Below are 23944 nucleotides of genomic sequence, written 5' to 3'. Positions count from 1 at the left end.
TACTGTAGAGAGCAAAATTATTAGTAGTTATAGTACAGTTAAAGGGCGGCCCATCTCCATGGTCGCCGAAATTCGTGCGCTTGCGCTGTCAGATACAGCAAAACAGTAAATCCGTCTTCGGATGAAAGTATCCTTCCATGACTCCTAAGTACAACGTGCGACAATACAGCGGCCATTAGGTGTCTACGGGGAAATGCCTCGAAGACCTCACAGAAGCACTTCTTGGCATTCCACCGGCCCACCCCGGAGGGGTTACGGTCAAATGGGTCCCGGGACATATGGACATCCCTGGAAACGAAATCGCCGATACTCAGGCCAAGCGGGGAACGACTGCCCTGGTCGACGAAGACACCCAACCTACGCTAGCGGGGGTCGCCGAAGAATGGGCAAAGGTCAAAGACCGGTGCTCACAGCGATACAGGTCGTTCAAACTCGGGTACCGACTCAGGTGCCCCCCCGAACTCGAGATACTCCCCCGAAGAACCCTGCACCGCTTCTTGGCGGTCCGTACGGGTCATGGCGACTTTACCTGGTATCACCGGAAATTCAAGCATGCCGAAGAAGACTGCGAAATGGCGTGTCGCTGGTGTAATGGCGAAAAGACCCCGGAACACATTGTGTTTTGCCCCAAATCGCTAAGCCAGTTTACGAAATGGCCCTGGCCTAACGAAGGGAGGCCCCGGAGGAGGCCGTATACGGCCCGGGAAAAGAAAAGGTATCTAGCGGAACTTATGGAAAACCCCAGCGCGTTTCAGGACTTCCTACACGTGACCGGCTTCTTCCATGACATTGCCCCGCCAGAAGAGAATGACGCGTAGTACAACCATACAGTAGCCTGGACCTGCTCAGTCCGTAGGGCAGGGCGATATGGGGCCTACCTCTGGATATCAACCAACCACAAAAGACCGGGGCAGCCGGTACGATATCAGGCATTATACCAGCCAGAAACGACCAGGGGCACTCGCCCAAGGACACTGCTGCAAGCCTCCACGGCCCGACAGGTGGGGGTAGCGGTTTGAAGCGCGGTCTCACTCCGCCAAATAGCTAAGGTATTGCAAGGTTCGCTATATAGGCAGTATTATGTATATAGGCCCTCTCATAGCGCGTCCCCACAAGTCAAGAGCTTACGGGTAGGGCGGGAGCTCAGGCTCCCCTCACCCCCAGGACGGTAAATGGAAACACACACACCCGTTTCATAACCGAAGTCGAGATCCATACGTATAAGAACGGGTCTCAATTAAACACTTGGAAATTAGAACACACGGATGTTTTTCTGAAGATTGCCAGCAAGCACGAAAGCCCAGAAAGGCTAACTAGATTGAGGAGTAAGATAGAGGTGATTAACGAGCTTCAGAAGGATAATAAAACAACTGAGGTATCTACCTCTCTTGACTAAATGTCGCCCTGTATACGGAGCTCCGTGGAGGATTACAGCGGTATTCAAGGCTATAAAAGGATGCCCTTTTACCTATATTTTAGAAGGATCTAGACAGACAATTCAATGCGCTCTAAATCAGGATCACGTGCAAGACTTTGTTATCTACTTGCAGAAATGGGGGCGGGTGTAATCGAGTGTGAGGTAATCACTAGATTATTGATTCTCTCTTGGAATAAACATCGATTTTCGACTCTATCCGTGCGACTCTTCTTCGGGATCGACGCCCATTCTCAGCACCGAAGAAGGGAACATGGCACAAAGACGTCTGCTCCAATTCTCCCAGTTTCGCGCAATGACGCATACGACAAGCACTTAGTGCCGCCAAAGAGGTGGAGATTCCTCTCGGGTTTTCTGGTAGTAGCAGATTCAGGTAAATATCGGTTACAAAAGCCTCCGTACGGCTATTTAATTGGGTGCATTCCGTTTACGCGTCTGTGCGAGACGGAGTAGCAAGCGTTTCTAAAAACGGCATTCTATAAGCTAAGCTTGATACGGAATTCGTTTAATTAAGATAAGAGATAAGATGCCGCATTTTTATTCGGTGCACTCTCAGAGCCCATTTTCGACTCCTATATACCCTCATTTTCGGCCGCTTTGAGCCCCAGAGATAAGGATTCTAACCGCCAGACTAGTAGTTGGGTGGGTGACCACCAGCGAATCCCTGGTGTTGTATGTTTTTTTGCTCTTTTTGTCCTATCTTTTGTTGCTGGTGATGTTTGCAATTCAAGATACGAAAGACTTTAACTTGGTAAGCTTTGTGAATGACTCAAGTTTGGGATCCTGTAAAGCCCTGGTAGAATAGACCCAACTGTGGTAGTTGGTTGACAATTGCTTCTCATTATGTTATTACTCGAACAAGAGTGCACCGAAGGAAGTCATTAGCTGCCCGGCTACCTACCGGTCCGGCCAGTTATCTATAAAACATCAACGGGCAATGACCTAGAAGCGTGGCTTTGCAATTGATCTCACTCGGGCAGCGGCCAGCTCGGTACAGCCCCAGAAAGGGGAGACGCCAGGATGTGAGTTTAGACCAATAGGCAGGCATGATTGGTAGCATTTCTCAAGAAGAATTCGGTTTCCAAAAGAGAGGTTATCCAGTGCTAAGATAATGCCCCACCTCGTGTTCTCGATGAGGCTATGCCTACTTTGCCTCTCTTAGTGCCGAATCTCAACACCACGTGGGCCCTTCTTGGCACGCTATAAGAGTGGCTTCTCTCTTTTTTTGGGACAAAAAAAAAGGAAAAGCGGCCTACCAACGAGCTACACCAGCTGGCGGTGTCTGGTGGAGTGGTGTCGCCGTTACGACTCCAAAGTCGACTTGAAACCAGCCGTGTCCACTCAGCAGAGACCCTCCTCATAAGATCAAGGTATTGGCTCAAGACGAAAAAGAACACCCCACTGCTCTGTGGCTGTGGAATGTGAAATGCCGTGAGCGGGTAATGTATAGCCAGCCTCCAACGCACACCCCGGTTTGAAACTACCTGTGCAGTCCCGGCTGCCATCTCCCAGGATGGTGGACCGACGAGTTGTTTGACACCCGGCCGAGATTGGACGAGATCACTTGTGACTTGTGCCACTCAGAGCCTCAGACTATCCTTTCTTCGGCATGGCCAACCGAACATAGCCCCCAACGAATTCCGAACCACGCCGCGCGCCGCAGGTGGTGACGCATTACCACCACTCTGAGCGAGCTTTCTGCTACTTATATAAAACCCTCCTTGTAGTCTTCTATATATCAATTCCAGTATCCATGCCATTACCCAGCACTCTCGACAGGCTCTTTGTTCCTCTCTGATTTCCCCGCTCAAGTCTATTCTAGGTCTTCAGTTCACACTTCCCGCACCGCTCAAAAGATTTCCTCATTCGTAATCGGTACTGATTTCCCACATGGCTTCCAACGCCAAGGTTAGCGTGCCTCCGGTGGTAGCGCCGACCTCGGGGAGAGCTGCCCCGCCGGCGCCGCATTCCATTAGACTCTATTGTAAAAGGTCTGAAACGGCACAAAAAGTCTTCGACGGCATGCGCAATAGATTCCACATATCCAGCCACGTAGCCCTCGATGGCAAGAGCACCAGGTAGATTCGTGTCGACCCCCAGAACAATGGGAAGCCGCTGTCCTTTGGATTCGGCGTCTCAAACGACATCCACCTTGCCGGTCCCGGCGAGGCCGCCGAGGAGGCCGCCGAGGCCCACGCGGGCCATCAACCGAATCCGAACTCTTCGGCCCAGTACAGAAGTGCTGCTCCGCCGGGCTGCAATCTGCCTCCCCCTCCTCGGTCGACAACGCTGTCAGCCGGAGCCCCGCCCACGGCCGGGGTGGGAATTCCCTCTGCAGCTGCCATGGAGAGTTTCCCCCCCGGCACGGTAACCACAGTCTATCCAGATACAGTCAGGGTGAAGTACGCCGAGCACTAGTGCACCATTGGCCTCAGGGGCGACGGCTTCGTCTTGCGCGATCTGTCCAAGGGCCATTCCTCGGTGCACGTAGTAAACAGTGTCGGGGAAAAAAGGGTGTTCTTTCGTTGCTTTGGATAATGGTTAACGGTGCATCAACAGAGTTGGGCTCTGGGCGGGGCTAATTAGACTAGAGATAGCTTGCACAGTTGAAGAGGATAGGTACCTACAATGGAAAGTTATTATTAGTGAATGGAATCTTTGATTAGTCAAATTGAAGCTGCACTTACTTACTTGGGCACTTACTTGGGAAGGTATATAAGGTTTTTTGTTCGTGGTATTCCAACCACGTAGGTGTTCCAACGGGTCAAAAAGTGGTAGTACTACCGGGGGGGGGGGGGGGTGTAAAGTTGTTCTGATTCATGTTCTGTTCTAGAAATCTATGGTGAGGGTTCTTGGCTTTGTACGTGGCCGTGCGAGGGCCGTGCGGCGCACGTGCATCGCACCGCCTCCCTTCCAGCGCAGAGTACGGTCACCAACATCGCTATTCCAACACTGGCAACTCTTCTTTTGTGACCGTACGATCCCTCTCCCTATCCTGCCTTCGCTGTGACTTCCCACGTGGTTGGATGAACAGATCGTACTATCTCGTCTGAATATGCTGTTTGCTAGTATCGTGCAATGAGTCCCGACCTCCTCGCACGTTTTGTCTGATAACTTGTTTGCCTGCTAGTGCCGATCCGGGGTCTCGTACGACGATATGCCCGGGATCGGGGATCGTGCGGAAGGAGCGGAGGGTCCAAGAGTGCGCTTTCGAGGCACCCAGTCTAGGTGTGAAGCTGGCCTTCTCGCCCTCCTTCTTCCCTTCTTCTCCTTCTTCGTACGCTCTTCACACACATGCACATACAGGCACAATGTCTCTCGTGCCTGGCGGCGGCGGCCTGCCGCCTACACCTCTTGGTACCATCAGCTCTCGTACGAATAGTACTGGCGATCTCTTCCTGCTTATTCCGACCGGTTCTGAGGATAACCGCCGTTTTCTTGCGAGCCTCTGTGTCAATGTGAATACCCTCGAGAGTCTTTCTTTTTGTCGTACGAGTGGCTGATTAACCTTAGGACGATGAGCGCCGCGTCGTCGCCATGCCCTCGGTTGACGTTGAGGTCCGCGTCCTGGCTGCCGATCGTGCGTCGGTCCATTTTCTCTTCGCCCGCATCATCCGCCGGGAGTCGTACTTTCGTGCGCTCCGTGCGCCCGTGCCCGGAGAAGTGCGGCAATCCAAACGCGTCTCCCAAGTTCCGGCATTGCGTACGCATCCCCTCATTCCAAGGCGGCGCCTATGCCGAGTGCGTCTGGCAGTCGCACGGATCTCGCTGCTCTCATTCCAACGAGGGCTCAATGTCCGCCTGGGATTCGGGCGGTAGTTCAGCCGGTGGTTCTCCTCGCGCTGGTCCTAGCCAGCGTGTTCTTCCTCCCTCTAGTTCGGGCTCGCGTCTGAACCCTTTTCTGCTTGAGGAGTAGATATGAGCCTTTCCGCTCCTCCTCAGTTCGTCTTGTCCAGTCTATCGACGAACGCCTCGATTCGTACGATGACCTTTCCGTCGTCTACCAGCTTTGTCAATGCTTGGTTGGGGTTCTTCTTAGTGAGTGCATCGGGTGGGTTGTCTTGTCCATCAATCCAACGGATTTCTGAGATCTCCCGGCGTTCATACGCTTCGCGGAGGGACATAATGTCTATCATTAGTCTCTTCTCACTCGTAGTTCCCAGCTTCACTAGGCAATCGTACAGTGACCTCGAGTCTGTACAGATTACCACTGGGATTCGTGCGATCCCGAGGACGTTTGTAATCTTGGTGAGTGTCGTACTAATAGCAATTCCGCTATCGAATCCGTTCACCATGCCGTAGAGCTCGCTTGCCAGCACGCTCATAGTAATCCTCTTGCACTTGGTTGAGGACCAGTGTACGATATTGCCGCAGAGCTGGAATGACTTATCCGTACGGTCGTCCTCCGTTCCTAGTACGATTAGGAATCCGAGCTGTGATGACATGTCCTTGTTATTCGCGAAAGATCCATCAGTAAAGATGAATAGCTTCGCACGATCAAGATCCAGTGGTTGATAGCGAAGTCCTCGCTCCGGGTTATCGATCTGCCACTGGATCCTCTTATTCAGGCTATCGTGGTCTCCCTTCTCTGGTTCCTTCACCTGAGCTGCGATAGATAGGTCGTACGCTGCCTCTGGCTGGCAAATGCTTGCGATATATGCACCTCTCGCACGTTGAGATACATATTGTTGGGGTGCATCTTCTTTTTCCTGGTCGATTAGGTTGAGTTGCTTGGCCTGCCCTTTCTGTGCGATTAAGATGTCTTTTCCCTGGAGTTGGAGGCGACATCCGTTGAACTCGATAGGAGAGTCGTGCGTCAGGAACTTCTTTGGCTTCGCCATCAGTCCTGCTTCTTTGAGCTTGACCTCCTCTTTTTCCGAAAATTGGGGGGTGGCTAGTATGAGCGTATCGTCTGTCTGCATGCCTGTGATTCCGAAGGTCTCTTGTCCGTTTTTGGTAACTAACAGACAAGGGTCGTACGTTGAAGTTTGCATCTCCAATGCCTCGATATGGTGCTTGTTGTACGTCTTGAACCAATGGACTCCGGCCTCTGCGAGTCCATATAGGGGCTTCTTGATCCATAGGACCGTACCTTTCGGATACTTGTCCTTGAGTTCCTTCGGGAGCTGTGCGATGATTGTGCGATGAAGAGGATCTGTCGATTGGGTATAGGCTTGCGTAATATCTCTCAGTTCAGTCTTTGCACCAATTCGCTCTTCTAGCGATGGGCCTAGTGCGAGGATCAGTCTCTGGCTCATTCTCTGGATCGTCGGAGCCTGGGTCAAGATCTCCTTTTTATCCTCGTCGCTATGGCCTTGCACGATCAACCTGGACTTCTCATAGGGGATAGAATCCTTTCCCTTTATCTCTCGCACGAGTCGGGTCTTCCAGAGTCTTAGCTTGCCATGCTTCTTCTCATTAAAGCGGATGACCTCAATAACGTGCGAGACCAGCAGTCCATCAATCTCCTGGGCGTCCGATTCCTCAAATGGTAGCCCGGGTATAGTGATCTTTCCTTCTTCGCGGAGTTGGATAGCCAGTGCAAGTGCGTCGACTTCCTTCTGAGTAACAAGAGTCGTGCCTTGAGCTGGGATTGGGTTCTTTCTTGGTCGTCCCCGTCCCCTCTTTTGCACGATGGGAACAGGTTCTTTCAATACCTGGTCTTTCTCGTGCGAGATGATTTCTCCTTGTCCCTGCTCTTCCCTATCTTTATCTTGATAGTACGGCTTGACCTGGGTTATTCTGAACGTCTTTGGGCCGCTCTGCATTTCGACGGTAACATTGGCGTAGTCCTTGGCGATAATGGGGTATGGTCCTTCCCACCTCTTGTCCTTCCCTTCTCGCCAGACAAGCACCTCGCTCCTCAAGGGTAGTGCGAGGACTCCATTTGTCGTTGGTCCGTTCCGAGTATTGAGCGCACGATTAACGCTAACTTGTGCGCGGATCTCGCGCAACATCTTCATTGCTTTCTGCACTGCTCGCGCTCTCTCTCTAATCTCGGGTGACGGTGGCGAGTCGTGATTGATCCTGGGGTACGCTCCAAATACCAAGAGTGTTGGTACGAGCCCGTCTGGGCCAGCCGTATCGTTAAGAGCCTTAACTGCCATCTGGAGGATCGTCTCGTCGTCTGTGCGATGACTCAACTCCTGGTGGAGGATATCGTACGCCCGTTCTAATGGGCGGTGTGCTCTCTCTACCTTACCGATAGCCCAGTGTGCCTCAATCGGCATCTCTTTGCACGAGACTCCCATAATCTTGGCGTTGTTCCTGAACTCCTCAGATGCGAAGTTCGTTCCTGGGTCGTGCGATATCACATCTGGGGGCCCTTGGTATACAAAGATCCAACAGCGACATAGTGCGTCCCATGCATCGTTCGCTGACATTGATCGTAGGAACGTTGCTGCCTGAAATGATGTCGCCACATCGATAACGTGTAGCGCCTTCCTTCCATTGAGCTGTACGATATCGATGACGACCTCATAGTTGAATTCGCACTCGTCCTTGATCGTGAACTTGAATCGCTGTGGAGCTGGGTCGTGCGTCTGGCAGTGATGGCAGACTTTCTGGATTTCTTGGAGGATCTCCTCTTTTACATCCTCGTGCCCGGCTTTCTTCAAGAGCTTGTGAAGTCTCTCGGTACAAGGATGTCCAAAACGCCGGTGGAGTCTCCTCAGTTCTGGCTCAGTCAGGTAGACTCCTGCTTCCGCACGACTCGTATTGAAGAAAGGATGTCCCCATTTTCGGATAACGGGGATAGTGGTTCCATCCTCTCGTACGATGACGTCCTCAACGTTGTTGAAGTATGCTTTAAGTCTATCCGCGTCGCGCAGACTAAGCAAAAATGGCGTCGCCGTATTCAAGATGTGGTACGTGACCTTCCCGATAGCGTTCTCCATAAGCATCGTGCCTATAGAGGTGTTGACTTTTCCGCCTCCGAATCGGATTTCGGCGGTTCCTGGTGTCCAAGAGATCTTCGCACAAGGGTTCTCTCTCAGATATGCCTCGACTTGGCACTTTCCGACGGTAGATACTTGTGCAGCTCCAGTATCCCAGAGCTCGCCCTGGTACATTGTCGTATACTGATTCTCTAGTACGAACTGTTCCGCCGGTTTCTCCTCGCATTCTTGGTAGATATTCTCGCCGAATGTGCGATGAATATATGCTTTCTCTTGGAGGAATTGTGCGGCTTGTCCTTGGTCTTCCTCCTCGCCCTCATATCCGGACTCCTCATCGTCACTCTCCTCCTCCTCTGGTGGCGTACCTTCAAAACCTGCCAGGAATTGTTCAAAGTCCTTTTGGCTCTCCAATGTTTCGCACGCCTGGAGGTATTGCCTTCGAGACTTCTCTCGTTCCTCCCTTGAGTGGTTGGTTGACCAACAGCCTTCTTTCTTGCAGATGAAGCACTTCTTGTCTCTTGTATTCCCGAATCTCGCACGAGGGCGATATGAAGGATCGCGTCGTTGAAATTGACGCTTGGGAAATTGTGGCTTGTCGTTTGTGCGATTGGAATGATATCGCCGGTCGACAAAGTTCTGGTCGTACGTCTCGGTATGGAATTGTCGCGAAACCTTGCGGTCCTCTGCAATCTTCAGGGCTGTTCTCAGCTTGTCAAATAGTGACTCGCACGATGTCCTCTGGCCCAGTAGTGCTGGTTCAAACTCTGCGACTCCTGTGCAGGCTCGTGTGACTGCGGTATGCAGTGCGATCTCGCCCTGGTATCCCTCGCCTAGGGCACGCTGCACGAGCTGGAGCTTATCGAGCATCTTCTCGAGCATCTCCTTCGCTGGTGCCTCTGGGCTCTCCTTACGCAATCGTGCGAAGCTGAGGGTAGTCCAGTCCGAGTAATACTCGGCGTGGTTCACCGTAGTATTGAAGTACGAGTCCAGCAGTTGATAGATCTCGTCCCACCTCTTATCAGGCCCAATATGGTTCATATAGTACGTCTCCGCACGGTCAGACAAGATCTCGGGGAATACTGCGTGATACATATCCTCCGGGATCTCGTGCCTCCGGCAAATACTAACGAAGTGCTTGACCTTATCGTACAAGATGTCGTACGGACGTCCTGTGTAGTTCCGTGCGGGCTTCCATGCCTTCACAAACGCCGATACTTTCCTGCTATCGACTGGGCCGTTATATATGATCCGCGTCGGTGGGATATTCTGGTACTGGATGTAGGGGGTTCCGTACAGCGGGTTCGGGTTCTGGTACGAATTTGGAGATGGAGAAGTCGTCGTACCCGGTGGGTTCGTTAGGAGTGGTATTCCTCCTGTCTTGAGCTGTAGGGTGGGTGTCGGAGATGGTTGATGGGTGTTGTGCGACATCTCTATTGGCTGTGCGGTCGTCACGAGATTGGCGAACTTCTCTGAGGCCGTTCCTTCCGGGACTTGTACGTTCTTCTGCTCCAAGATGGTAAGCATTCGCTTCTTGAACGTACGATTGACTTCGTTGAATTGTGCGACTGTCCAGCCTTTGAAATCTTCGCGGAAAGCCGCGCGGATTCCATCTGGGCTCGTATTGAACCAGATAAACTCCATCATACTCTGTGCGAAGTACGTTGTTGCCTCCTTCTCCCGAAATGGGTTCGTGAGGTTTGGTGGCGTTTCAGAATCCCACAGGTTGAAGTCAACATTGCTCTTCCAAACCGTCGCGGGGATGCCGCTATTCTCCCAGATCTCCTCGTAGGATTCCTCCTCACTATCTAACGCCATCGTCTTCAAGTTATCGATGACTGTCGATAAGTGTGGTGATTGGTCGCTGCCGTACGACCGGGGTTTTTGGTATTGAGTGGGGTTATAGCGGTGTTAATGCACTGTGGCGCGCAATTCGGGTTCCTCTTGTACCAAGCCGTGATGCTTACGATCGCCTTCCCGATTTCCAGCGGTCGTCAACATTCGCGTTTAGTACGATTGGTTCCTTAATTCTTCTAGATGAAGCTTCCTTACTCCCTCGAAAGTTCGTAGGAAACAGTCGTCTAGGCGATAGCACGAGAGATTCTCGCACGCGGGTCGCACTTCCCTCGAAAGTTCAGTGCGATCGCGCCGATAGTACGATTTCGTCTCTTCACGTAGCTTATCTGTGAGTGTTACCACTCACTGATCAGTGTTCGTGGTATTCCAACCACGTAGGTGTTCCAACGGGTCAAAAAGTGGTAGTACTACCGGGGGGGGGGGGGGGGGTGTAAAGTTGTTCTGATTCATGTTCTGTTCTAGAAATCTATGGTGGGGGTTCTTGGCTTTGTACGTGGCCGTGCGAGGGCCGTGCGGCGCACGTGCTTGCAAGCACGTGCATCGCACCGCCTCCCTTCCAGCGCAGAGTACGGTCACCAACATCGCTATTCCAACAGTTTTGATGTTTCACGGCAAAACCCTCAGGTCTCTAATTGATTGGTGCGTTTGACCGAAATTACTTTCTACCTTCAAACAACTGACAAGATAACTCCTATTACGTGGCATGTGCCTCGTTCTTTTAATTGTGCATGTCTGAGGCTGTCAGGGTGGTATTATTATTTTGGCCAAAATTCAACCCATCTTTGCCGCTCTCAGTGCCGAATTTCCGCGGGTACGTTTTGGCACGCCAAGCGCGGATTCCCTCGTGTTTTGAGTCAAAAGAAACCGCGGAAAGGGTGGCCAACCAACGGGTTGCATCAAACGGGTGGCACGTACCTAACGGCACGGTACGCGGTGGCAGTGTCCCGCCGTTTCCCGTCAGCAGGGATTTCACGCCCCCAAGGTTCCATTCGAAGCGAAAGAGATGTCCCACAGTTCTGTAGCATTTTTCTTCCAATCAAAACCTGTCCGCTACACGTATTCGGCTGTTAACTGTGTGCGTGCATACACCGTCACATCCGCGCCTGGCCCGGTTTGAAACTGCCTGTGCCGCCCTGGGCTGCTGGTTTCTTTCACGGCTGCTGGCCCATGGGCTATCTGGGCCTGGCGAGATGTCCGACATGATCCAAACGCTGATACGAAGTTCCAAAATAGATAGATAGATTAGGTGGAGGTGACTAGGTACCGTATTGTCCTTGTGTCAACCTCCTGCTGCAGGTAGGTACCTATATAAACCTTGACCCGCCCGGCAAGCTGCACCACATCAATCCCAGGATCCATACCTTGCCCAGCTCTCTTGGCAATCACTTTATTCTTCGTTTAACTGCCCTGCTCATTTACGCCTGGTAATTATTTAACTACCTAGTCAACATTTCCCGTACCGCCCGAGAGTCAAAGACACGTTTTCCTTCAGCGCATTCGCTTTGCTACTCACATGGCTTCCCACGACAACATTCAAATTCATCAGACAGGGTCGACCTCGGCCTCCCAAAAGCTGTCAGGTTCCTTCAGGCTCCTTCCACTAAGTACTGCGGCGAGAGAAATATGCAACGATAAACGTAATGATAAACACGTAAGGGTTTCTCCCGTGGCTGGAAGGAATATCCCTGTCACCCCGTCCTTGAAATCCAAGAAGCCGGGAAAGCTGCTGTCCTTTGGGTCCGATCCCTCAAACGATATCATCCTTCTCAGTGTCGCAGAGGTCGCCAACGCTACCCAGGAATATGAAAAATATGAATCGGAGAAGAAGAAGCAAGCCGAGGCCCGAGCCCGGAATGCAAATGCCAGTGCATCGCGCCCCGCTGGCCCTCCTCCTCCGACAACTAACAAGCCTGCTGAGGTCACGGCCGATTTCTTCAATCTCCCGAAAAAACCCTTGCAGGTGAAATTCGCACCGAACCAGTGCTCCATTCACATCGACGGACCTAGCTTCGTCCTCTGTGATGATTCGACTGCCAAATCTTCCGAGTTGTCAGTTGACGGAATCGGGAGACTCGACCTCCAAAGCGATTATATAACACACACAGAAAACACATATACTACCAAAGGGCAAATTCCACAACTTTATATCAAGTTCGGAGTCCCGGCAGCCATTTTCCTCGTGGAGTGGGACTGATCTATTAGGAAGAAGAGATGTGGCTGCACCAATTACCTAGACAAGCCGGAGAAGAACTCAAGCCAATTAAACACGGTCTTCGGATGAAGATGTGCGCTTTTCGTATCCACATAGAGAGCGGGCACTCGGGTTGACGAGAGAAAGAAAAGAAAAAAAGAAGGGGGCATCGACATGTAATAGCTAGAAAACGCCATATTTTGTTAGTTGGGGCGGCTGTAGTTTGCACTCGTTGCTTCTTGGGGCGTGTGGCGTTTTCTTGGGTAGATTAACCGCGCTCTGTGACTGGGAAGCACTGAGGTTACGACGGACTTGGTTGGGGTTAGCACAAACATAGCTGGTCTATTTTGCACCCATGTCATATCATTTTTGATTACAGCGGTTCCTGAGATTCTAGATTAATGTTCCATTATCACGCTCCAGACGAGATCAGATCCGTAAAAGGTGGCGATGGTGACCGACCGGTAATCTACTTAGAATAGATGCGAGTGCTGGTACAATTTTCGGCCTCAGTTAAACAGATAGAGTTTCCTTTATAAGGAGGAATATAATTCTTGTTCTATATTTTGCCCCTTTTTTGTGATGTCTGCCGGTTTGAGATGTATGCCGGTTCTCCTTTTGTGGGGAAAAGGGTCACGGCCAAGAACAGCAACAAATCGATTGGTTGGCTCGACAACAAAAGCTTGTTTTAGGACCTTCGCGGAGCACCCCGAAGGTGAAGCCGCTTAGAAAAACCGTGCCAAAAAGAGAATAAAACGCGGTTGAAGCCCGTTGGTGGCGTGCGGCAATGCGGAGGCGCACTAGAACTCTTCATGGCTTAGCCCCATGTCAGCCGCGATCTCTCTTTGGCCCAGAGGAAGGGTTCCGCCAGGCGAGGGACGTGGCATGACTGAGCCATGCGTGGCTGACTGAGCCTGGCTGACCGCAACGGCGTGGTCTGACTACTACTGATTGAGACCCCTTGAGCCCTAATTAATTAGTGACCACCATCCATGGCGGGGCCTTTCGTTTGGGATGCCAGATCAAAAGCGCAACCAACACCACGGCCCTGAATCAGCTGCATTGTCAGATTGTCTGCGTCGTCACGGCGTCTCGAACCAACTTGGGTCTGTCCCTCTATACGTTTTCTATACGGCATCCGAGACCGTTGGAACAGGTCGAATGGCTACGCACTCGTGCGGGTCTGTTTTGCCATATAAAATCTGCCATGGATTGACGTGATTTGGCGACTTCGATTCCCATCTTATCTCAACTTGAACATGTGCTATCGACAATTGCCCAGCTCCTCAATATTTCCCCCCTTGCTACTGCTAGATAGTAAGCCCACCTACCAGTTACCCAGGACCGCTTTCCAGATTGAACACGCAAGCATACCTTCAATGACTGTTCATGAGGAGCCTATCCCTTCCCCTAACTTGCCCAAGGCTGCCTTGGTTAATAATCCAAACGTTATTAAACTCGTGCCCATCAATGTGGCGGCGAAGACGATATTTGAAGATCTCGCCAACAAAGACATTGTCGTCGTCGTCGTCGACAAGGAAACCAATCAGAAATCTCATCACGTCACCCTCCGCCGCGAAGGACCATTCTCACAAGAAAAGCGCTCCGGAAAAGTGCTGCCCTTTGGGTCTAGCCCGAGCTCAAACAACATCATCACCCACAGCAACGACGGCGGCGTGACGTACGCCGCATCGCAGTACTCCTTCTCTGTCAACCGAGGCAAGTTTGTTTTCCGCGATGATTCGTACGGGCACTGCCATCTCGAGACCACGGACCGTGGCTCGGGGGCGATAAACCCAGGTCTCAGTCTCGCGCCTCCCGGTTCAAGGGATCTGTTGGCGTCTCCGAGCCGTGTGGTGAACTTCACCACCCTCCAAGAGACGGTGAGGAAGTATACCGGTACTGGCAATTCAAGAGTTTCTCGGGACAATTTATTATTATACAATGCAAACCGGACTGTCGCTATTAAATATTATCGACTTGGTCGCCGAAAGTGTTATATAGTTACAATCTAACTGCTGGACTAATATACCAAGCGCCTGGTACGCATCCAGGCAGTCAGACCAGTATGAATAGGCTCTCCCGGCCATAGGGGCGTAATATCTTGTTCATGAAAGCAGTCTTACGTGACAGCCGGCCACTGGCCAGCACCAAAGTAACCTGTGGAAAGATCGCCAGCACTGATAGCCAAGCGACGCTCAACGAAGCCGCGGACAAAAGTCGGGTGATCGATTCTTAATAGAGACCTTGGCACAATAATACGGCTCATTCTCTAGAGCCGTCTGCCTTTCAATGTTATTGTCTGTTAAGAAATTTCGAATTCGGCCATTGGACTCAACATTTCCCCAACCTTGAATGCTACATATGGCCCGTCATGCAGAGGAGACAAGATAACCCAGACCCTTCATTGGGTAGACATGTAAATACGCAAGCCAGCCGCAAATGCATCCAGAGATAGTTCAGCCCCCGGGGCTCTGTTCCGTATACCGCGTGTGCTCATATTGTAGTGCAATTGCGGACTGCAGGGAGGAAGTGATAGGGGCGTGCTCCCGCTTATGATGTGTTGGAACCCTCTCGAATTCCAAGAAAGGCAGAACGAGACAGAAATAGCGTTGTCGAGCTCAGCCACAGAATGTGTCTTTCGCTTGGCAGAAACGCATGGGACTGTGTGTATCCTTCGGGCACCCCTTTATCGAACAATGGCTGTTTTGAATCGGGTTTAACCCTTTGCATGGCGCTCGTTCGAGACTGACAACGTTGAACTTGGAAATCTCAGACAGCGGTACCTTCTTCAGACTCTGGGATGCAAAGTGTCATAATGTCCCGACAAGAACTTTGGTCATGATCTCAATGGCTAAATGGATGATCATGCCCGACGCCCCGTGGGTAACTGTGTCGTAGGTTGGAGCGCCAGATGAAACAATATGGCCCCTTTTGTAGCAAAGCGCTTGTGCCACTGCTGTGAAGCCCGCGGCAGCCCATCTAATCTAGAGGAGAACCCTGTCGTGCTGCCGCCTGGCATTACAGGCATGAGCGACTCTCAACGACCCACCTGCTGCGATGGCTGACGAGGTGCCACCGTGTGCGGTTGGTTCCATGTCTAGCAAGGTTTGTGTACACGTAGTTCAGGTCTCTCCAAAAGCTAAGATTATTATTTAAAGGAGTGCTCTTATATACCTTTGTCTAACCGATCCCTTAGTAATCTAGGCAATCTTATCATTATTATTAGATTAGGCTATTCCGAATACTGCTTTCGCCGCCAATACTGCCCCCGGGCGAAAAGAAATCTCATCAAGACTAGACACCACGTTGAAGTCCATAACATACGCGCCCTTCCGTCTCGACCGGCCCCCGCGCACCCCTGCTGTTGCGTCGCCCCACTTTCCCCGGTCATCTCAAAACCCACAATCACAGCAAAACTCTCAGGTGGCTTTGGGCGACGGGCAAACCGACGTGACAGTCAGAATGTTGATGGAAGCATGCACAATCAGCGCGGCCTGGGACCCACCCGTGCACGTCGGGTAGACGAGCGGGGTCGGGTTGGACCACGTGGGCAGGTTGGGGATGGCCCCGGCATTGTATGTGTACTGGCCCGGTGCGCACTTGGTGAGCGGCAGGCAGACGAGATTGACGTGCACCTCGGCCAGGGCGTAGGGCGGGTTGAGCAGGTAGGTGACGGTGACGCGGCCCTGAGAATTGGCCGTCGCCACCTAGATGCCCACGTCTATGGCCTTGGTGATGTCGTTGCCGCCGGCGCCCACGTACAGCGGCCCGCTGATGCCGCCCTGCAGGCTCGCCACCGTGGGCGTCTCGTACCAGCCCCAGCGGTTGCAGCCCTGGCCGGATTGGGTGTTGAGGGTGAACGATCGCGGATTACCGGCAACGGGGTTCTGGTAGCCAAATGCTGTGCCAAAGGAGCAGGTTTTCAAGCTGGGAGGTGGCGCAGTGCTGGAGGAGGAGCTTGTGGTGGTGCTGGATGTCGAAGAGGATGAGGACGACGGCGGAGAGGTGGTCGATGAAGAGGAAGAGCTGGTGGTTGATGACGAGCTGGTGGAAGAAGAGTCTGTCGTCGAAGAGGAGCTCGTGGTCGAGGACGAGCTCGATGTCGAGGACGATGTCGACGTTGTAGATGATGCCACGGACGATGAGGGTGGTGAGGACGGGCAAGGCTGGACATTGCAGTTGGTGCAACGGTATGCGACCTCAACGTAGGGGTAGACCGTGTTCCACGCAGTGCAGCTGCGGTCCGCGGCGCGAGCCGAGCAGGGGTACTGCTGGACAAAGGGAATCGCCGGGCCGCCGCCGACGGGCTCGACCAGGCCAAAGAACTGGAAGTAGAAGTCCAGACCCTCGCGGTCGCCCCTGGGGCACATGCCTGCCATCAGAGTTGTGACACTGCTGGTCGAGGGCACGCCGAGGATAGCGTTGAAGGGGAGGGTGCAGAGGTAGCTGCCATCACCCTGGGGATTACAGAGAATGTTGGTCGTAGGAGGCGGGTTGTTGACAGGTGGCTCGCCGTCAATGCCCGCCACTTTCCATGTCACGACGGCAGATTTGATGGTGTAACCTGGGAACGTCTCAAAGTTGAAGACCAGGTTGGTGCCGACAAAGTCGAGGCAGACCCTCGACTGGGACAGAGGGGCGTTGTATTGGCCAACAATGGTCGGAGGACACTGCTCAGACCAGTGGTTCTCGAGCGGCAGTCCAAAAGTGTTATGGTCCGGCATCGGGATGCCGGCGAGCGTGCAGTCGTTGAGACACACATCGTACTCCCATCGTTTGCCGAGCAGTGTTGTGCCCATGTCTGGGTGCGAGGCGGTTGCGATGCCGCATCCGGCCAAAAATGCCGTCGTCTTGGCGAGTCTCATGGCGCTGAACTTGGCCTGACCAGACTTGTGTGGCTTCAGTGGTCTCAAGTTGAGTTGCGATGGTCGATCTCGAAGGAAATGGTGAGCGAGGCATGAGAGAGAACGAGGTTCAAGCAGGTAAAATATGGGAACAGAGACAAGGTAACAGGGTGAATTCAGGTCAGGCATGCAGGGTCCAAGCTGTGATTGACTGCCCGCTCCCTCGGAGCCTGAACTGAAGCGTTGTAGCCCGTTACCATTCTCAGCTGGTCGGCTCGCGAGGCTTGCAGGCGGCGGCTTCTAGCCCGAGCACTCGTCAGGCCCAGGCCAATTGGGACAAAGCCCTCAGCACCACTAAGCCGCAAACGGACCTATTTGCAGCATGCGTATTTGAAGCGGCGCTTCGTATTCTTCTTGTGCAAATCAATTGATGGCTGGGAATTTCGGTGCACCCGTGACAGGGACCCATGGAGGTCGACTGCCGCTCAGCAGATGCACGCGAGGAACCCGTCTGGAATTTGTTTGCCCGTCCTGCATTAACAACACAGAGGAGGGAGGAGGCATTTGATGTGTTCTCGTCCGTTTGGTTCCTGATCACAACTTGGCTGAAGCTGGGTGTGACACACCAGAACGCCAGCCCCAATAATAAACAGTATTGACTGTCGGTCAAGGCGAGCAACAAGCAAGGGGCAAGACAGGCTAATTTGGGTCGGCTAAGCAGGTACACTAGTGTGACGCTTGTACGCTCCATGAAGTTGGAAACTTCCGTCTGTGTCTGGTCGTGGTGCCTCTGCGAGATAGCAGCGGCAGACTCCCTAGATCCTCCGCACATTACACGTCAGATTAAGATGCCTTTCACTTTGCCGGGTTGCTGGGTTGCCGGGATCGCCATACATAGTAGACTAAAGTCTGGGCGTACCGGGCCCTCGGTGCCAGGGTTACCATGCAAGAGAGGGACACTAACCATTGCATAACAGGGCGACACATAACGCCCCGCGAATTGAACTAATGGACGATGTCCACGTGGTGCAGAAAGCTGCCCGGCTCGTTGACTACACAGTACACTGAACCCGGTAACGATGAATGAGCCCTGATTGCGGCCGTATCGGCACTCAGCCTCAGTGGACTTGAGGAGATTTCAACGGATAAGGAGAAGGACGGAAAATCACGCACTCATCTGCAGACCCCGCTTTGTCAACCGGGAGGAGCGGCAGTTCAATAAGAGCAGCATTGGATCAGCAAAGACTTTGCACCTGTTTTGCGATGTGATTTCTCATATTTTTATCTATCCCTCGAGATCTATTCCTCGAGAAATTATCACAATCAGTTCAAGCACTCGCCTAGTTTTACCTACAGTTATTATTTATCAGGCAAGTCCTTCGGGGTTAATTATCGAGTCACAGTGGACCCGACGAGAACATGGCTGCACTGGAAAAGACGCGAACGGTATTCCAGCTCGACAACATCGGGTCGTGGTTCGAGAACATTGCCGTCCGCGCAAACGGTAGGCTCCTCGCCACCCGTATCGACTTGCCCCAGCTCTGGGAAATCGACCCAGCCAGCGGCGACGGCGCGGCCGTCGTGACGTGGCCCGCCCCCATCACTAGCGTCACGGGCATCACCGAGCTGACCCCGGACATCTTCGCCGTCGCCGTCGGGCAGTACGATGGCCTCGCCAAGGCAACGATCCCGGGCACGTACGAGATCCACACCGTCGACTTCGGTTCTCCGAGCGGGCCGTACACGCCGCGATTGGTGACCGCCATACCCGAGGGTGGGCTCATCAACGGCATCACGAAGGCCGACGGCGCAGGCACGGTCGTGTTGGCAGCCGACTCCGAGTACGGCGTCTTGTACAGGGTCGACGTGGCCGCCAAGTCGTACGACCGCCTCATGGCCGACGAGCTGATGCGCGCCCCGGAGGGCGCGATGCTGTCGCTGGGCATTAACGGCGTCAAGGTGCGCGGCGGCTACATCTACTTTTCCAACTCGATGCGCAACACGCTCTATCGTGTGCCTGTCGAGTCCGAGTCCGCGTCGTTCCGACCGACGGGGCCTATCGAGCCCGTGGCAAGCGGGTTCATGCAGGATGATTTTTGTCTTGACGAGGACGGGACCGCATACGTGACGACGCATCCGATGAATACCGTGGTGAAAGTGGCTGCTGGGTCGAGCGAGGGAGAGGTTATTGCGGGGAACCTGGAGTCCCTGGAACTCGCGGGCAGTACGGCGTGTGCTTTTGGGCGGGGTTCCAACGACAAGAGGACGCTTTATGTTTCGTGCGCTGGCGCGCTCGCCGCGCCTGTGAAGGGTGAGCAGGTGGAGCCGGCCAAGATCGTGGCTATTGATCTTTCGTAACCGGCTGCGTCTTGTACCCACCGACCCACCACATGTTGGAGCATGGTTTCTTCGGCCAGACGGCGAGAATGTGGGCGTACCCTGCCTGTCAACCTACTGCTTGTTACAGCCTGGTACCCTGAGGCGAATCCGGGCACGCCAATTCCTCTTTCGTTCGTGGTCTTGAGCTGAGGTGAGCTGAGATGAGTTGTGGCTGATTTGTCTTGAGCGAAGGTGATCCTATACGCGGCCGCTGCACAGCTTCAGAGGCCCAGTAGAAGTGGCGAGAGTAATGGCGGCGGGGCCTCCTCCGCTGCCGCTTCCAGACACACATTGCGAGTAGTATGAGGTCTGGGAGTACAAGAGTAGCCAGAGACGCATGCCGTATCTCCCACCCACCCAATGCCTCCACCTAAATTGATTGTCAGTGACACCTCTCTTCTTGAGTACCAACTACCCATGCGGACTTGCACTGAGCATATGCCCCGGCCGTAGCCCGAGTCGTAGACACAAGACCGGCAAGGGCCATGAGAAGAATCGGAGTAGGACTCATGATGTCGTAGAGCTCCCTAGGCTATAAAACGGCGAGAATTTAGCACACAGAGGTAAACCATGAGAGCTACGGAAAAAATAGGTTTAAGTAGATCGGTTACCATTTTGATCGGTATCACCTGACGGATTAAGCCCCGTATGAATAATCGGGGAGTCAAGACAATGTACTGAGATGCGTGGCAGACGTATGTTGGGAATGGGTCAATGCGTGAGACGGAGACCACAAAGAGCTATCTAACACTTGATCAGGCTCTGGGTTGGTCAGAGTCAACAGGCCAGGCTGCCACGGTTGGAGGTTATAGGGCTTGCTACTGTCGTTGACAATGCGGATCACATCGCCCGAACTGACGTCCTGGCTCCAAGGGGAGCCACTGTTGACTGCACCGGCGAACGGCATTTCCGGTACCTTAAATCAATCGTACCCCATTTTGAAGAACATCGGTACAGCCACCCACCATTTTGTTACATCTACCCACCTGTGGGTCATGGCAGCTGTCATTGTAGGGGTCGCTTTTTGGGCGGTAAAATGACCGAATGTTAATGCAGCCTACCAGCATGCGAGCGGAAGCTGTTAGTCCTGCACTTTATCTGCGCCAACCTTCCTGTGCAACCGGATGGGGCCAGTAAAAGTCTGGCTTGAAACGGGTGCCTCGACGTAGCCTGCAGTCAGAAAATAGTGTAGAATCAAAATAACACCCCTGGGTTGGAAAGCCTTCACATTTTCAGCCGGGAAACTATGGCCTGGAACGATAGCAGTGCGGCCATACAAGAAATGCATAGCAGTAGTATATAACCCTGCTCACGCTTGGCGATCATGCCTCATATTTAACAGGCCCGCCCGCCCCGTCCGGGTCATCCCGGTTTTTAGTCTCGGGAACACAAGTCTACTACTTCAACATCCTCCAACGTCAAGTTGACCTTGTTCGCCCAAGATGGGTGGGGGCTAGCTTCGTCATAGAGATGGCGAACAGGGTCGGGCGCAAGCTGAGTGCCGAGAAACCCGGGAGCAAGATTGGCGAGGCCATGCGCCTCCTTGACTTTGCCATACCAATCACGTCCATGGCAGCCTCGTTCGCTTTCTTTGCCGCTCTCGTGGGACTACTCTCAGCATTCGACGGCAAGGCCATCTTCGGCTACCGAGTCGTTACTCTCAACACGCTGGTCGCCATCCTCTCGGCGGCGAACAAGGCGACCGTCATCTACGCTGTCAGCCACTCGAACGGCCGGCGGAAATGGATCAACTTCTCCAGCAGCCGTCCGCGACGTCTGCTTGGTTTTGATCGGATCGAGTCGGCAAGTCGAGGACCGCTGGGAAGCGTGAGTCTGTTGGGCAGTATGAAAGTCAAGCGCGTGCGTGCATGGGCAAAACTATCCCTTCCTACGTGCCAATATTTGCAAAACTGACTGAGGACCAACAGTCTTGGCGTCCGCTTTGGCAAGCTCTCTTGACAGTTCTGGCTATTGCCAACGACCCCTTTGCACAGCAACTTGTCTAATGCCGCAGCTCTCTAGCATTCCACGAGGACAAGCTGGGCCAGTCCAGAATTGCGCGAGCACAGCGCTACTCCAAGGGCACCTTCATAGGTCGACCGCTGTGGGGATCAAGTGCGCTGGCGGTCTTGTCGAGAGGGGGTCGGGACAGCGGTGTCGCGGGCCTGTTTGCTGGCGCTGAGACGGCGGTTGAGGTGGAGGCGCGCGAGGAGGGTGGATGTTGTGCTGCTGGATGGGAGGGGGGCGCGTGGGCGGGTCATGGAGGAGGTGGGGATGGATGATTTCATATGGAGAGTGATGCGGATGCGGGCTTTGCGCGCACGACGTCGGAGGAGACGGGGTGCCAGTATGATTGCGGCGGCGAGGCTGTTGCGTCGCATGTGATTTGAGATTTTGGCGCAGAGTCTGAACTAGAAGAGCCGACCCAACAACGAAATCGCCCATCAACGAAATTGACCCACACCATGCCCACACCCACCCTACGAGCGCAAATTATCCACTTCCACACAAAATAACTAGCAAAAACATATTCAATCCTCTTCTTCAGCCTCTATATATTGCTCAAGGCCACGGGCGATTATTTCCCGGGCCTCTTCGGCTGCATGTGGCTGCGCAGGTGCCCGGGCCGGTCTTCTTCGCTTGGGGGGCATTTGACTAGCTTTTTGGGCCTTGTCAATTTCCTCAATGCGTGCAAATTTGTCATTTCCATTTTCGTATACTCTCTTACGCGTGAGAGGCTTTGAAGCCTCTAATTCGGCCGTTAGATGCGTAATTTGTGCCTTCAAAGAAGCGATCTCGGTATTCTTCAGATCCAGGGACCTCCCGACCTTAGTAAACAATACCCTCACACGCCTGTGAGCCGGACTGAGGGCATTCCGAATACTGTCCTGATATTTCCGAATATCCTGGCTTCCTTTTGGTGTTTTGAATGTCCTGTCTTCGTCATGCAGGTCCTCCTGTGGTGGTGTGGAAGGCCGGGCAGGGAGGGCATCTTCCTGGATGACTGCCTCCGGGTCATCTAGTACGCGGGCCGGGTTGTACGGCCAAATGCCCGTATTCCGGAAGCCGGAGAGTATATTGCGGGCACTCATACCCTGGGCCGAGGCATCTCTGTAACAAAAAAGGAAACGTTTCTTGTTGATGGGTGCCGACGATGTGAAGCTCGCTAGAGCCTTGGTGTTTTGCCTGAAGTAGGTCTTCAAAGGTGAAAAGACAGAGCGATCGAGAGGCTGCGTCTTGTGCGATGTATGTGAGGGTAAAAAGACAAGCTGAACCTTGTTTTTCCATGCCGTCAACATGAATTCTTCGTTCATGTGGCTCGAATGTTCGTCAAGGATCAATATACGCCATTCTCTCGGCGTTTTGGGCTCGGTTTGGATCAGGTAGACCTCTCTGAGCCACCGCAAGGCGATTTGGGCGGTGCTCCAGCCTGTAGTCGAGTAATCATACTTCCATTCCGGGAATTCGTCCTCTAGCTTGAAGTTATCTGGAAAGTGTTGTCCTTGAAGACTGGCCCCGGTAAATATGATCACGGGCTTCAAACGAACGCCCTCTGCAGTGCCGCATTCAATAATTGAGACCCAGGTAGTGGCATCAGAGCTTGTTACGTAGGTCCGATTCGTCAGGGAGCTTCCGATGACCTTTCCGGCCCGTGTTTCAAGCTCCTGCATGCCGTGCTCATCCATGTTGGCGATGTTGGCAGGAATGGCCTTTTTATCCTTGATCTGGAAGGCCAGGCGCTTGTAGAAATCTTTGTAAGCCTCACGAGTAGAACCCTTTACGCGAGACGATTCCAACAAGGCCGAATTCTTCATCTTTACCGCAGGGTTGCGGCGTAGGAAGCGATCCACATATCACTCGCCAACGGTCTTTTTCATGCCGGCCTCATTGAGTATAGCTTGAGCGAATCTCTGCACCTGACGACGGCTAGGAGCGCGCCCTGAAGCTTCCTCATTGAGGCACCAGTCGGCTAGGAAGCTTTCCTGCGCATCGGAGAGGTTTCTTTCGGCTTGTTTACTTTTGGCACGATTTTCTGCCCCATGGATGCGTTTGCAGAGGGCGGAGGCAGGGATGCCATGCAACTTGGCGGCGTCTTTCTGCGAGGCGCCCTGCTCAACAGCAAGTATTGCAGCTTGAGTGAGCTGCTCACGGCGGTTCGACATGGCTTATTTTAAAGCAATTCGGGCTTGAATTGATGAAGTTGTGGTGTTTTGAAGTTGAAGGGCGGGAAATTAGATGACAGGGGCAGAGATTTCGTTGTGGGGCGATTTCCTTGTTGGGTCGCTACGTCTAGGGCGCCGGCTGTTGACCAGGCCGTGTTCTTGGTTAGAGGAAATGATAG

At 53.1% G+C, this 23944-nt stretch overlaps 5 protein-coding genes across 5 annotated transcripts; 3 read left to right on the top strand and 2 right to left on the bottom strand.

The window, feature by feature from the left end:
• Window positions 1–3325: 3325 nt before the first annotated feature.
• On the top strand, window positions 3326–4021 carry B0T26DRAFT_676726 (uncharacterized protein; the record flags this gene model as incomplete). Its single annotated transcript, XM_060440007.1, has 4 exons — window positions 3326–3343; window positions 3518–3802; window positions 3854–3925; window positions 3995–4021. The coding sequence occupies 4 exons, from the start codon at window positions 3326–3328 to the stop codon at window positions 4019–4021; spliced, it is 402 nt and encodes a 133-aa protein (XP_060297367.1).
• A 9844-nt stretch (window positions 4022–13865) lies between these two features.
• B0T26DRAFT_803386 (uncharacterized protein) lies at window positions 13866–15474 on the bottom strand (the record flags this gene model as incomplete). Its single annotated transcript, XM_060447083.1, has 5 exons — window positions 13866–14278; window positions 14503–14536; window positions 15130–15174; window positions 15211–15332; window positions 15429–15474. 5 exons carry the CDS (start codon window positions 15472–15474, stop codon window positions 13935–13937), a joined length of 591 nt encoding a protein of 196 aa, XP_060297366.1. The 3' UTR covers window positions 13866–13934.
• A 324-nt stretch (window positions 15475–15798) lies between these two features.
• B0T26DRAFT_741480 (uncharacterized protein) lies at window positions 15799–17178 on the bottom strand (the record flags this gene model as incomplete). Its single annotated transcript, XM_060443971.1, has 3 exons — window positions 15799–16065; window positions 16099–16324; window positions 16421–17178. The coding sequence occupies 3 exons, from the start codon at window positions 17176–17178 to the stop codon at window positions 15799–15801; spliced, it is 1251 nt and encodes a 416-aa protein (XP_060297365.1).
• Window positions 17179–18642: 1464 nt separating this feature from the next.
• Window positions 18643–19581, top strand: B0T26DRAFT_752483 (uncharacterized protein; the record flags this gene model as incomplete). Its single annotated transcript, XM_060445531.1, has 1 exon — window positions 18643–19581. One exon carries the CDS (start codon window positions 18643–18645, stop codon window positions 19579–19581), a length of 939 nt encoding a protein of 312 aa, XP_060297364.1.
• Window positions 19582–21072: 1491 nt separating this feature from the next.
• On the top strand, window positions 21073–21608 carry B0T26DRAFT_803384 (uncharacterized protein; the record flags this gene model as incomplete). The annotated part of the gene is made up of 2 exons (XM_060447082.1): window positions 21073–21429; window positions 21531–21608. The coding sequence occupies 2 exons, from the start codon at window positions 21073–21075 to the stop codon at window positions 21606–21608; spliced, it is 435 nt and encodes a 144-aa protein (XP_060297363.1).
• Window positions 21609–23944: the final 2336 nt, after the last annotated feature.

This window comes from Lasiosphaeria miniovina (genome assembly GCF_030549165.1).
Source record: "Lasiosphaeria miniovina strain SMH2392-1A chromosome Unknown B0T26scaffold_4, whole genome shotgun sequence".
NCBI lineage: Eukaryota > Fungi > Ascomycota > Sordariomycetes > Sordariales > Lasiosphaeriaceae > Lasiosphaeria > Lasiosphaeria miniovina.
The sequence above is the reverse complement of the archived record's forward strand: the minus strand, read 5'-3'. Positions and strand labels throughout refer to the sequence as shown.